This window comes from Oncorhynchus mykiss, chromosome 14 (genome assembly GCF_013265735.2).
Source record: "Oncorhynchus mykiss isolate Arlee chromosome 14, USDA_OmykA_1.1, whole genome shotgun sequence".
In the NCBI taxonomy this organism is placed as follows: domain Eukaryota; kingdom Metazoa; phylum Chordata; class Actinopteri; order Salmoniformes; family Salmonidae; genus Oncorhynchus; species Oncorhynchus mykiss.
The window spans coordinates 22281660-22296496 of record NC_048578.1 but is presented as its reverse complement, the minus strand read 5'-3'; the positions used below and the strand labels follow the sequence as shown (position 1 = coordinate 22296496).

Genomic DNA, 14837 nt, shown 5'->3' with positions numbered 1-14837 from the left:
TTTTGTCTGTTTCCAGCATGTCTCTGCTGAGCCAGCAGCCCTTCCTGTCTCTGGTGCTGACCTGTCTAAAAGGCCAGGATGAGCAGAGGGAGGGCCTCCTCACTTCCCTCTACAGCCAGGTGCAGCAGGTAACACTCAACATAGCCTCTCCTCCATTTTCCTGTCTACCCAAACTCCAAATCCTACGCCACACCCACAGAAGTTTGTTTCCTTTCCTCAATGAGTCTGGATCGGAGTTACCTCCCTGACGATTTCTAGAACGCAAACACATTCAAATTTTTCCGATTGGTCCCAGAAATTGATGTGTTGGGCCAGAGCCAGAACACATGTGGGTAAAGCAGCGGTTTGAAAATCCCATTGGTTTTAGTACTCTGATTACTTAGAGATAATCCAATCACTGATGACTTTGTTTTGTACAATAGTCAGACTGACATTGTTGAAGTGATGTCAAAATGACAGAAGTATGTAGCTAACATAGAGCAGCGGAAGAATTCAGCTGGAGTCGTCAGACAACTCCCCCCCGTCTTCTCCCACCTCACCTCTAGATCTGTGTGCATAACTGAAGATTCCGCTGAAATCAATGAACACACTTTTGTGTAAAAATGTACTCAATGTATCAATGTATCTCATGTTAGGATTCCCTCCTCAGTGTGCTTAATGTTGGCTAAATGTGCCGTCTCATGCTGACTGCGGCTATTGGCTGCGTTTCCATCTTCCAGATTGTAACGAACTGGCGGGAGGACCAGTACCAGGACGACTGCAAGGCCAAGCAGATGATGCATGAGGCGCTAAAGCTGCGGCTTAATCTGGTGAGGGCTCTTCGTCACCATCATAGTCATGTTATCCCTGTCATGCCTGGAAGTGGTCACTTGTATCAGTTTGGACCAGATGGTATCTAAGGGGATAGAAATTCCTCACTAGGAAGGATTGGAAAGTGTTAACTTAAACTGGAACCTAGTCATCATGTCATTTTAACAATGTTTACTAAACCTTATTTCCACAGTACATGGTTGCCATTGCACTCAGGCCAGGTCCATCAACAGTGAGACTCCGGCGCAGGCTTACTAATAACAGAGTGATAGCACCGTAATAACAGAAATATAGGGATACTTAAAACATGAACTTAACAGAAAGTACGTCTTTAATCGGATGAAACCCATTTACTTACTGCTACAGAACACTGTTGTTTTATCCATTTAAACTACATAGAGATCAAATTATTATAATGTTGTTTTTTTTTAACTGTCGCCCTTTGAGCTTTCATGCATACTAAAAAGAAATTGGATGTGTTATCTTTGCTGTCCAGGTGGGTGGGATGTTTGACACGGTACAACGCAGTACACAGCAGACCACGGAGTGGGCCGTGCTACTCCTCGACATCATTAGCAGCGGTACAGTGGACATGCAGTCCAACAAGTAAGTCACAACACAACTGCTCACACATTTTAAACTTCATGTGTTCATTTGTTGTTATTGTAATGTCACCGTGTAATGCATCACTGTATAATTTCCCCCCTTCCCTCTCTCTCTTCCACCTCCCGCTTGCTCTCTCTCTCTCCCTACCTCCCTCCTGCTCGCTCGCTCCCCCCTGTTCTCTCTCTTTCTCTCTCTCTCTCGCTCAGTGAGCTCTTCACCACGGTACTGGACATGCTGAGTGTGCTAATTAATGGCACACTGGCTGCTGACATGTCTAGCATCTCTCAGGGCAGCATGGAGGAGAACAAGAGGGCTTATATGAACCTGGTCAAGAAGCTCCGGGTAAGATCACACACATCACACTGGATGTACACTATATATACAAAAGTATGTGGACACCCCTTCAAATTAGTTGATTCGGCTATTTCAGCCACACCTTTGCTGTATAAAATCGAGCACACAGCCATGAAATCTCCATAGATAAACATTGATGTAGAATGGCCTTACTGAAGTGCTCTGACTTTCAACAACAATAATTGTTAGTCGGGAGCTTCATGAAATGGGTTTTCATGGCCAAGCAGCCGCACACAAGCCTACGATCACCATGAGCAATGCCATCTGGCAGTACGACGGACGAATCTGTGTGTGGCGGATGCCAGGAGAACACTACCTGCCCAATGCATAGTGCCAACTGTAAAGTTTGGTGGAGGAGGATTAATGGTCTGGGGCTGCTTTTCATGGTTTGGGTTCGGCCCCTTAGTTGCAGTGAAGGGACATTTTATTGCTACAGCATACAATGACATTCTAGATGATTCTGTGCTTCCAACTTTTGAGGCAACAGTTTGGAGAAGGCCCTTTCCTGTTTCAGCATGACAATGCCCCCATGCACAAAGCGAGGTCCATACAGAAATGGTTTGTTGAGATCGGTGTGGAAGAACTTGACTGGCTTACACAGAGCCCTGACCTCAACCCCATTGAACACTTTTGGGATGAATTGGTACACCGACTGCGAGCCAGGCCTAATCGCCCAACCTCACTAATGCTCTTGTGGCTGAATGGAAGCAAGTCCCTGCAGCAATGTTCCAATATCTAGTGGACAGCCATCTCAGAAGAGTGGAGGCTGTTATAGCATCAAAGTAGAGACCAACTCCATATTAATGCCCATGATTTTGGAATGATATCCTTGATGCGCAGGTGTCCACATACTTGTGGTTATGTGGAATATATAATAATGTATGTCCTATGTAGCAGAGTATTCCACCATTTGTATTTTATGTATTGAAGTCAATAGAAGGGTGTTATGCTCTGTGCTCGCCACAAGAGGTCCCCACTCACCTAGAATTCAGTTGAATCAAACTACTTTCAAAAAAATGCTAGGAAACATTTCAATTAAATACTTTTTGTCTCGTTCTCTGCTCAAAGGTATCAACAACTCAAATGTTGTGTATTTGCAGAAAGAGCTGGGTGACCGGCAGTCAGAGAGTCTGGAGAAGGTGCGGCAGCTGCTCCCTCTGCCCAAGCAGACCCGTGATGTCATCACATGTGAACCACAGGGCTCGCTTATTGACACCAAGGGAAACAAGATCGCTGGCTTTGAGAAGGAGGTAGAGTACTATGAGCTCTGATCCTTTGAAGGCATTGTCAACTCAATTGTTGCCTATATTACTGTTTCTCTGTCACCAGTATTGAGATTGACTTTTGGCCCACACGGTTCTTCATAAAATCTTGTCTTTCAGCTGTTCACTAGGAATGTCTTCAGTAACTTCTCTAAATAGCAGACCTGGGTTTTAGTTAAAATACTTGATTGAGATTGCCTGGTGAAGTGGAACCAATGGAATACACCATACACTCTGTCTAGATGCAGTCCAGGCACCTTCAAATGCTCAACATTTCTGAAAACATATAGTATTTTAACCCATGTCTGCTTAATTTTCCTGCATCTCAATATCGTAGTTGTCAGGAGATATTTGTGGCAATTTTAATTGAATTTTTATCGATGTAAAACCATCTTCCTCCTTTACCGTCAGGGTCTCCAAGTGTCGACCAAGCAGAAGATCTCTCCGTGGGATGTGTTCGAGGGCCTCAAGCACTCGGCCCCTCTCTCCTGGGGCTGGTTTGGAACGGTGCGCGTGGACCGTAAGGTGACCAAGTTCGAGGAACAGCAGCGCTTCCTCCTCTACCACACCCACCTGAAGCCCAAGCCGCGCAGTTACTATCTGGAGCCCCTCCCCCTGCCCCCTGAGGATGAGGAGCCGCCCACGCCCGCGCCCCAGGAACCCGAGAAGAAGATGGTAGAGCCAGTGAAGCCGGAGAAGAGCGTCCCTGCGGTGTCGTCCGATTCAACCAAGAAGAAGACCAAGAAGAAGAAGACACCGTCCACCAACAAGACTGAGGTTAGTGAGACATTGGGACAGGTCCTGTCCAACAAGACTGAGGTTAGTGAGACACCGGGACAGGTCCTGTCCAACAAGACTGAGGTTTGTGAGATACTGCGACAGGTCCTGTCCAACAAGACTGAGGTTAGTGAGACATTGGGACAGGTCCTGTCCAACAAGACTGAGGTTAGTGAGACATTGGGACAGGTCCTGTCCAACAAGACTGGGGTTAGTGAGATACTGCGACAGGTCCTGTCCAACAAGACTGAGGTTAGTGAGACACTGGGACAGGTCCTGTCCAACAAGACTGAGGTTAGTGAGACACTGGGACAGGTCCTGTCCAACAAGACTGAGGTTAGTGAGATACTGAGACAGGTCCTGTCCAACAAGACTGAGGTTAGTGAGATACTGAGACAGGTCCTGTCCAACAAGACTGAGGTTAGTGAGATACTGAGACAGGTCCTGTCCAACAAGACTGAGGTTAGTGAGATACTGCGACAGGTCCTGTCCAACAAGACTGAGGTTAGTGAGACATTGGGACAGGTCCTATCCAACAAGACTGAGGTTAGTGAGACATTGGGACAGGTCCTGTCCAACAAGACTGAAGTTAGTGAGACACTGGGACAGGTCCTGTCCAACACTGGGACAGGTCATGTATTCTACCTAGCCTATCAGAAGGCAAGATCTAGAAATATAAAATTACTCGTAGCTTTAAGCACTCGTGCGTGGCATCTTGACGAGGCCTTCAAATCCCTCGTCAAAAGGGTCCAAAAGATGGATGATGTTATTGCACATATGACCAGTCTTTTGCCCCCCCTTTTTTTCTTTTTACTCCTCCTTCTCGCCAATTTCATGATATCTATTTGGTAGCTACAGTCTTATCCCATCGTTGCAACTCCCTTACGGACTCAGGAGAGGCGAAGGTCGAGACCCATGGGTCCTCCGAAACACGACCTGACAAGCCGCAATGCTTCTTGACACACTGCTCGCTTAACCCGGAAGCCAGCCGCACCAATGTGTCAGAGGAAACACCGTACAACTGGTGACTGTGTCAGTGTGCATCTGCCCGGCCCGCCACAGGAGTCACTAGAGCATGATGGGACAAGGACATCCCGGCAGGCCAAACCCTCCCCTAACTCGGACGACACTGGGCCAATTGTGCGCCGCCTTATGAGTCTCCCGGTTCGTGGCTGGCAGCAACACAGCCCGGTATCGAACCCAGATCTGTAGTGATGCCTCTAGCACTGCGATGCTGTGCCTTAGACTGCTGCGCCACTCGCGAGGCCCACATATTACCGTTCTATACAAGTAGCGTGTCTCATAGAAGATGCATGTCTTCTCCTCTCTCCAGGACTATGTGACCCGTACCCAGGGTGGACTGCCGTATGGGACGTGTATACCCCCAGACCCCCTCATGGGCCAGCAGGCCCACCCCTACAGCAGGATAGGCTACAACCAGCAGCCCATGGGCATGTATGCCCAGAACCAGCCTCTGCCTCCAGGTCAGTGCCAACATTATCATTGTCTAAAATCAGGGTTCTGATCCACGATCAGGTTTGCCTTATAGATCATGACGAATAAGATGACAAGGACAGCGGGGGTGCGTACCTGATCTTTGGTCAGCACTCCTACTCTGATACTGATGAATACATGCCCTGTTGTATTTATTACTAGTGTGTTTTTACATTACTATCAAGAAACAAAACACTCTGGAAACCTGTATTCCTCTCATGACCTTTGAATGTGACATGTTTTGTTCCAGCCCAGGACTAGATTTTAATGCTGGGGTGGTGCAAAACCCTGCAACCTTGTAGTTCCCCCGGGACTGTGTTGAAGCTATTTGGAATTTTGACATTATAACGCTCATCTTTTTCCCCTTCAGGAGGCCCTGGTTTGGACACCCCGTACCGACCAGCCCGGAACCCTCAAATGGGCAAGATGATGCCCACGCGGCCCAGCTACCCAGGCATGATGCCCGGCATGCAAGGTGGCATGCCAGGCATGATGGGCATGGACAAGCAGTACCCGATGGGCTACAAGCCCCAACCCAACATTCCGCAGGGTCAGATTCTGCGCCAGCAGCTACAGGTCAGACTGGTGAGTGTGCAGTAACTAGACTCCACTGGAAGGGGACAGTAGTGAGTACAGAGGTTATTCTGGACTGGATCTACCACAGTGTGCCTGAGGGGTTTTCTAGAAGTGTTATTAACATGCTCACAGAATAGGACCTTGAACCTGGCTTTTGCTGTACGCAGGACATGTTGATAAGTTTGAGTTGGAATTCACTCCCTGTGGAGAAAAAAATGTTGGCCTTCAGGTGTAAAAAGCAGCACATTGCTTTTAGAGAATGTCGGAGGATGACTGTTGTCTCTTGTAATTTTTAGAACCAGAGTATGATAGGACCACAGATGAGGCAGATGACGCCTAACCAACAATACAGCTCCATGCAGCCAAGCCAGGCAAGTCTTTCAGATGAGACACTCTCAGCAACATTTCATGTGATTTTCTTTCCCGATGAATCCGTAGAACCTGTTTTCTTATTTCCTCCACCTCTGAAATTGACTGCATGTATAAGCCAGTGTCCTCTATTCCTGATCATCAGTATTCTACCCATCTCCTCCCTGCATATTGGTCCTATTTTCATGAACATTCTGGTTTCCCTCTCTCCATGTGCAGAACATCTCCCAGGGATATACCACGTACGGCTCCCACATTGGGATGCAGCCACACCCCTCTCAGGCGGGTGGTATAGTCCCTCCATCGTATGGGAACCAGGGCTTCCAGGGCAGCCACCCGGGGGCCAACCCGGCCGTGGTGGACTCTCTGAGGCAGAGGCCCAGCGGTTATGTTCACCAGCAGGCACCGGGCTACTCACACACCATGCAGAACACACCAAGGTGGGCAGGAGGGAGGAGTTGCAGAGGGGTGGGGGTGTGGACAATACTCTCCAATAGCACAGGGTTGTCTACTGTCCATTTATTAAGGGTATTTAGGTTACTTTTAGCTCATATTGTGTTCATGGGGTTCCATTTTTCACTCATTTTTCTTGCACATATCAAGGCCTTAAATATGTCACATTTAGCATCACTGCCTAGTATCTGGATACAGCGTTATCAGTCAGTCCCACCTTTAAACTGGACTCTTGATTTACTTTAATGAGGTAGGTGGGAACATTGGACAGTGCAGTCACAGAACACGTCTTTGTTCCATGCAGTAGCACTATTGGACAATAGTGACCTTATTCAAGATATAGTGGTGTATTTATGAAACATTGATGATGTACCGGTCCACTGAATCTGTCTCTCTTCCACCATCTCCAGGTTTCCCCACCAGTCCATCCAGCCAGCTCCCGTCATGCAGCCCTTGAGCCACATGGGGGTCCACCCGGGCATGAGACCAAACCAGATGCTGGCCGAGCAGCAGCAGCAGCAACAGCAGGCCCAGCAGCAACAAGCCCAGCAGCAACAGCAGCAGTACCTCAGACAGCAGGCACTCAGAGTATGTCTAATTGTCTAAATACTACTAACAATCTCTAACACTACAGACCAACATGGAACAGTGGGTCAATACTATTGCAACAACACATGTACTGCTATTGCCACTCAATGTGCTATACATCTACATAACCACTTGAACATTCATTCAATGCTTTACCTGATGATCTAACACAGGTGTGGACAAATTTGTTTGGCTCTAGGGCCACATGGGATTTTGAAATTCAACTGAGGGCCACACAGATTTTTGGGCGGGGACCAATTTGTTCTTCAGTCTATTTACAGGCCAGAAAAAGGGCTGTTATTTGAAAGAATATAGGTCCCATTTATACATACTTTCTATCTAGTTTTAGATGTTCGAGAGGCCTGGAGTGTTTTTTTGCAACCCAAAATAATCAACCCTAAAAACATCCCATGGGCCGTTATTAGCCCACGGCTGCTCTACCATCATAGTCAGTGTTGGAATTCCTGTATAGTTGTACTATGGTCTAACCCTGCTCTTTTCCTGTGTTTGTCCCTGGCCCTATAGGCCCAGCAGCAGGCTCAGCAACAACAACAGCAGCAGCAGCAGGCTCAGCAACAACAACAGCAGCAGCAGGCTCAACAACAGCAGCAGCAGGCTCAGCAACAGCAGCAGCAGGCTCAGCAGCAGCAGCAGGCTCAGCAGCAGCAGCAGGCTCAGCAGCAGCAGCAGGCTCAGCAGCAGCAGCAGGCTCAGCAGCAGCAGCAGGTTCAGCAGCAGCAGCAGGTTCAGCAGCAGCAGCAGGTTCAGCAGCAGCAACAGGTTCAGCAGCAGCAACAGGTTCAACAGCAGCAACAGGTCCAGCCCCAACAAGTTCAACAACAACAACAGCAGCAGCAGCAGCAACAACAACAACAGCAGGTAGCGTCGGCCCAGCCCCCCGGTACCCAGGCTCAGAACCAGGCCCTGGGCATGCAGCAACCCATGGTACGTTCCACTTAGAGGGTTACGCTGTCAAATTACCCGGGGGTGGTTCCAAAAAGACGGATCAATTAGCCAACTAACTGTCCTAAATATTCACATTTCAATTAATCTTTTTGAGATATATAGACTTGAAATTAGCATGGTATAATTGACTTGACAACCAACAACGTGTATTCAAGTTTATCTTTCAAAATGAACCAGAAAATGATATGTACAAATTTGTGTGTGTATACTATGTTTGTGCAGTACCAGTCAAAAGTTTGGACACACCTAATCATGAATTGTAGAATAATAGTGAAGACTTCAAAACTATGAAAGAACATATATGGAATCATGTAGTAACCACAAAAGTGTTGAACAAATCCAAACATATTTTATGTTTTAGGTTCTTCAAAGTAGCCCCTGTTTGCCTTGATGACAGCTGTGCACACTCTTGGCATTCTCTCAACCAGCTTCACCTGGAATGCTTTTCCAACAGTCTTGAAGGAGTTCCCACCCCACATAAGCTGAGCACTTGTTGGCTGTTTTTCCTTCGCTCTGTGGTCCAACTCATCACAAACCATCTCAATTGGGTTGAGGTCGGGTGATTGTAGAGGCCAGGTCATCTGATGCAACACTCATCACTCTCCTTGGTCAAATAGCCCTTACTCAGCCTGGAGGTGTGTTGGGTCATTGTCCTGTTGAAAAACAAATGATAGTACCACTAAGCGCAAACCAAATGGGTTGGTGTATCACTGCAGAATGCTCTGGTAGCCATGCTGGTTAAGTGTGCCTTGAATTGTAAATAAATCACTGACAGTGTCACCAGAAAAGCACCATCACACCACCACCTCCATGCTTCACGGTGGGAACCACACATGTGGAGATCATCTGTTCACCTACTCTGCGTCTCACAAAGACACAGCGGTTGGAACCAAAAATCTCAAATTTGAGAGATTTCCACCGGTCTAAAGTCCATTGCTCGTGTTTCTCAGCCCACGCAAGTCTCTTCTTCATATTGGTGTTCTTTAGTAGTGGTTTCTTTGCAGCAATTTGACCATGAAGGCCTGATTCACACAATCTCCTCTGAACAGTTGCTGTTGAGATGTCTGTTACTTGAACTCTGTGAAGCATTTATTTGGACTGCTATTTCTGACGCTTGTAACTCTAATGAACTTATCCTCTGCAGCAGAGGTAACTCTGGGTCTTCCTTTCCTGTGGCGGTCCTCATGAGAGCCAGTTTCATCATAGCGCTTGATGGTTTTTGCAACTTGAATGAACTTTAAAAGTTCTTGACTGACCTTCTTGTCTTAAAGTAATGATGAACTGTCATTTCTCTTTGCTTACTTTAGCTGTTCTTGCCATAATATGGACCTGGCCTTTTGACAAATAGGGCTGTCTTCTGTATACCCCCCCTACCATGTCACAACACAACTGATTGGCTCAAACGGATTAAGAAGGAAAGAAATTCCACAAATAAACATTGAACAAGGCACACCTGTTAATTGAAATGCATTCCAGATGACTACCTCATGAAGCTGGTTGAGAGAATGCCAAGAGCGTGCAAAGCTGTCATCAAGGCGAAGGGTGGCTACTTTGAAGAATCTCAAATATAACATATATTTTGATTTAACACTTTTGCTTACTACATGATTCCATATGTGTTATTTCATAGTTTTTAATAGTTTTTAATAGCTATTAATAGTAAATTAAAGGAAAACCCTTGAATGAGTCGGTGTGTCCAAACTTTTGACTGGTACTGTGCATACATATATATACATATATAGTACCAAGAAAAAGTATTTGCCCCCTTTCTGATTTTTACATTTTCTGCATATTTTTGATACTGAATGTTATCAGATCTTCAACCAAAACCTAATATTAGATAAAGGGAACCTGGATAAAAGGTGAGCCACTTTCATGGTACCGGTTATCCCTAACACAGAGTTGTCCGAAGTTACCTCGCTAACTCATTAAACCACGTATGTAGTATAGGGCTCTGCTTTCTGGAACACCCCACAAGTCCAAAATCAAACCCTACCTCGCCTTGATCTATTGCTAGTGAACTATGCCCCTCTAGGTTGGCACCAGCCACGTTATTGGATAGAGGTTTGGGTCAGCACGATATATCGAAAATAGATATTATCCTTATCGATATAGGAATAACATGGGTATAAGTAATTAGCATGAAACTAACATATTACAGCTGGCTAGAGGAAACTCCTGCCTTATTGCCAGTTGGGGCCCTCTCGCAGAGTACTGATATGAGATTCACTAGTACAAGACTGACGTAGCCAGACAGAAATGCATTAATAGGAATTTGTATCTTATAAATTGTCTGTTTTTTCCATTAAAAGTTAAACTCAAGTCAATTATTTTTGGGACGAGTTGCACATGCGCAAAGACCTAAATGTTGTGTTTTTGGACGGACAATCTTGTCAATGGTCTCAAACATCGGTTAAAGTTTTCGGATTCTGAATCTCTGACCTCTCTTGCCTCATCTTTTTTTCTAAATGTGTGCTACTGGAAAGAGACAATGAGTCCCAAGTCATGGTCACAGTATTTTTTTTATTAGTTCATTCCTCTCAAATTAGGTATGATGTGAAGTTATAGTCTGTACGTTCACCCACCGAAATATGTGTGTGTGTCAGTTCCCACGACAGGGGATGCAGCAGACTCAGATGCAGCAGACTCAACAGCAGCAGCAGACCGCAGCACTGGTCAGGCAGCTCCAACAACAACTCTCAAGTAAGAAAGAGACTCATTGTGTCAGTGTACTTTAGTGAGATCTGCTATAGCCTTGTACTAACCCCAGGGTCACATTCATCAGGCACCAAACAAGAAAATAAATCACTAAATGTGACATTCTATTTTCACCATTTCCAGTCATTTTAGGTGTGTTGATAACAGGTGTGTTATTTTCTTTTCCCCAGATACACAACCCGGACAGAACACCAACTCATATTACTGATAGTGCTTGTTGTATATTAGTGTGTGTGTGGAAGGATAGGGAGACCCTGTGTGTGGGCGTGTCCCCAGCCAGCCCGTAGATTGGCAGATAGATGTGTCCAATGCCCCGCAGACCCCATATTTAGAGGTGTAGGCTCTTAGGAGGGAAAGGCTGCTATTGGCCAAGAAAGACGACCAGGCGGAAGAACCCACAACTCAACCACAGAGGCCCAACATGCCATTCGAAAACCATCTCAACTTCAGTCATGTAATTTCTGAACATCCAAGGAGGGATTGTGCTGTGAAATATTATGATCATGGAGAATAATGGAATGGAAGAGTCTATGTAAAAAATAAGTACAAGAAATTATAAGAATAATGCAATTTTTTATTTTATTTCAATTTGTACAATTTTTCAGTTTAGTGTATTTCTCATTAAATATCATGTCAGTTTTTATGTCTTGTACTTGTGTTTGGTGCGTTCTTTTCATCCTGACACAGCATTTTACTAATCAGGTTGTGAATAATCAGGATATTATTAATGATATTGAAATACTATGAGTCATCATTATTATCCACTTATAGATTGTAGATAGTATTGTTTTCATTTTTTGTGTAGTCGGGGTTTCGCACAGGTCAGGGATTTGTTTTTGGAAAGTCATGGAATTTTCTGATGTGCATTCCAGAGGGATAGTCAGGGAATTTTGCATATTGATCACTCCTTGGAAATGAAATGATCAGAAAAATGTATTCTGTTCTTTTTCCACCTTGTATTGCCCAGTGAGCTTTTGTCCATTGTCATGTACATTCTGTAAGGTATATGGAAAGTCATGGAATATTTTAGAAATGGGAACCCTGTTAGATATGTCGCTAAAACCAGGCAGTCCACTAATAAAAAAATATGGAGGTTAGTCTTTTTTTCTTCATGCGAGCTTCTTAGAGGACTTTTGATCTAAAACCATGCCCCCGCTTCAACATCTTTATGACTTAATAGGGGCATGATGCTTTCATTGGACAGGGCAACAACAAAAAACTATGAGCAGCAGACTTGTCACAGGGTTACTTGCGCTAACCAAAAAGGTATGCTAATGACTATTATGGCGTCTTTTGAGACTCACCATGGAAATGGTCTCTGTTAAAATGCGCCATTTTGGACGAACCCTTTCTAAGAGCCTCAGGAGGCACGCAGAGGCCACATTTAGCTCTTTACTGCATCGCGGTGAGCTTCACATTTTGCAACAATGCGGAGGGCTCCGCATTGACATGATTATTTGCAGGTAGGTGAGGGCGGGAGGTCCTGTATAAACACTAACTTCACACCATCTCTGCACTGCTCCGCTAAGCACAAGAAGTATGAAGCCACATCACCATAAATGCTGCACGGCCAATACAGACAACAGATTGACCATGCGGCGCATTTCACTAATTACCAGAGACGATGGAAACTGAAATGTCATGACCATTGATGTACGCAGTGGAGGGGTAAACTCAGTTATGCACCTTTATTTTGTGAGTAAGATTTACATGGCCAGACACAGCTCCTGTTTAAAAATCCTTTATTTTGAAGAATTTAAATCATTGACGTTTCCATCTTGGCCATTGGACAGTATGCCCAGGGAAGCGTGGGACAAACTTTCCCGAAAAGAGGGGAAAGTGTAACAAACCATGCCCAAGAAGGCCTGTTTCTTAGACTTGGGACCACACAGCAACTCCACTGAATAGCAGGCTAATGATTGCTTTGCGATGCTTGCTGTTAGCCGATATGTTTTATCTATAATTTCTCTTCATTATTTCTATTCATTTGACAAGGATTACAAATTATTTGACAGATTGTCGACTTGATACATGACTGCCAGCTAAAATTTAAAAATTTTGAAAGTATGATATTGACATGATCAGTCCAATCAAAGCTACTGTAGATATGTGATTTTAAGTAATTTTATCTGTGTCCAATGACCTTGAGCCTTCTTGGATGGGCACTTCTAATGTAACTATGGCAGCACCCAAGGGGCTAGAATTTTAGAGCTCTACCCTTAGACTTGGAGGTGGCGTAGTGTCCCCATGAGTGACAACACTGAGCCAATCACGGGCAACGCTCCGTATTTTCTGTAGGCTTGCTCCACCACCACAGAAAGCACTGAGCTAGGCTGAAGCACCTGCATTTTGGAGCTGCCTTACTCAAGAAAACAAAAGCGACCATGTTTGTATGCGCCTTTATTAACTCAATGATATATATATATTTTTACATTGTTTGCAAACTGAGATGGGACACATATTAATGCCAAAATAACATGCAAAACAGGCAAAATGTAGGGCTCAAAACAGGTGGAGCTTTGCCCTGAATGACGGGACACCACTGCTTGTCTATGAAGTTTTACAGATTTGTTGTGGAATCCACAAGAGCAGGGATAAGCCCCACGACATCATAAGAGTCTATTACAGCAAACTGGTTAAAAAGGATGCATTGAATGTGGATATTGGTGATAAGGACAGCAATATGTAAGTAGAACCATTTCGTATGTGAGGTGATTACATATATAAATCATATATGATGATACAAAACATAAATAAGTAATAATAATTGAAAATAATTTCAACTCTGTCATTTGGGCCAGGATTGTGTCAAATATCTATTTTAAACACTTTTGTAACTTGGACTAGGATTCCATCAAAGATCTATTTTAAACTGTATTTTAACATGGGCCAGGATTCCATTAACGATCTATTTTCGTCAAGCTTACTGCACTTGACTTTTAAAGGTATTTTACACTTGTGACGAAAACTGCAGCTATTCGAACATCAGGGAAAATGCTTTAAAAGGCTAATTTTAAAGGCAGGTGTGCTTCTCGATTGCGAGAACATACCTGTGATTGAAGCTTGGCCTTGACCAAATAAAGAGCAATAATGTTGTTCTCCGAAGAGAGGAGGCGGAGGAGGGTTAAGGGCCCGCTCTCACGGCTTGTGACAAATAAAAGACTGTGCCACAAAGGAAGCCTTTTCATGGTTTTATTTGCAACCTTGCGCAAACTACTACCAATGAAATGGCTTCTTTTGGGTAGTGTTTTACCGTGTGAACAGACACTAAAATATTACATTTAAACATTTATGTCAACTTGATGCATTTCATGGCTACAGACGTGAGTGCCACGGGTCACTATTCATTTAGACAGGGTACCTTAGTGTTATTGGGCACAGGAACTATGGTGGTCTGCATGAAACATGTTGGTATTACAGACTCAGACAAGGAGAGGTTGAAAATGTCTGAAGACACTTGCTAGTTGGTCAGCGCATGCTTGGAGTACCCGTCCTGGGGGGGGTTTGTTGTGCCCTCTTCACGACTGTCTTGGTGTGTTTGGACCATGATAGTTGAAACTTTCGACCCATACCTAGATCTACAAATTACCTCGACTAACCTGCACCCCTCGCATTTCAGGCCTGCCACAAAAGGACCAGCTGACATCATGTCAGTGATTCTCTCATTAACACAGGTGTGAGTGTTGACGAGGACAAGGCTGGAGATCACTCTGTCATGCTGATTGAGTTCAAATAACAGACTGGAAACTTCAAAAGGAGGGTGGTGCTTGGAATCATTGTTCTTCCTCTGTCAACCATGGTTACCTGCAAGGAAACATGTGCAGTCATCATTGCTTTGCACAAAAAGGGCTTCACAGGCAAGGA

General features: G+C 44.8%; 1 protein-coding gene across 1 annotated transcript in view; it reads left to right on the top strand.

The window, feature by feature from the left end:
* Window positions 1-12068, top strand: part of med12 (mediator complex subunit 12) — a 50931-nt gene extending 38863 nt beyond the window's left edge. The window contains exons 31-44 of the mRNA XM_036943148.1: window positions 17-128; window positions 720-809; window positions 1307-1416; window positions 1623-1758; window positions 2871-3020; window positions 3444-3809; window positions 5143-5293; window positions 5674-5888; window positions 6176-6250; window positions 6468-6688; window positions 7112-7289; window positions 7815-8234; window positions 10862-10958; window positions 11144-12068. Coding sequence (XP_036799043.1) covers window positions 17-128; window positions 720-809; window positions 1307-1416; window positions 1623-1758; window positions 2871-3020; window positions 3444-3809; window positions 5143-5293; window positions 5674-5888; window positions 6176-6250; window positions 6468-6688; window positions 7112-7289; window positions 7815-8234; window positions 10862-10958; window positions 11144-11181 — 2359 coding nt within the window. The 3' untranslated portion in view covers window positions 11182-12068. The remainder of the gene's footprint in view (window positions 1-16; window positions 129-719; window positions 810-1306; window positions 1417-1622; window positions 1759-2870; window positions 3021-3443; window positions 3810-5142; window positions 5294-5673; window positions 5889-6175; window positions 6251-6467; window positions 6689-7111; window positions 7290-7814; window positions 8235-10861; window positions 10959-11143) is intronic.
* The last annotated feature ends 2769 nt before the right edge of the window (window positions 12069-14837 follow it).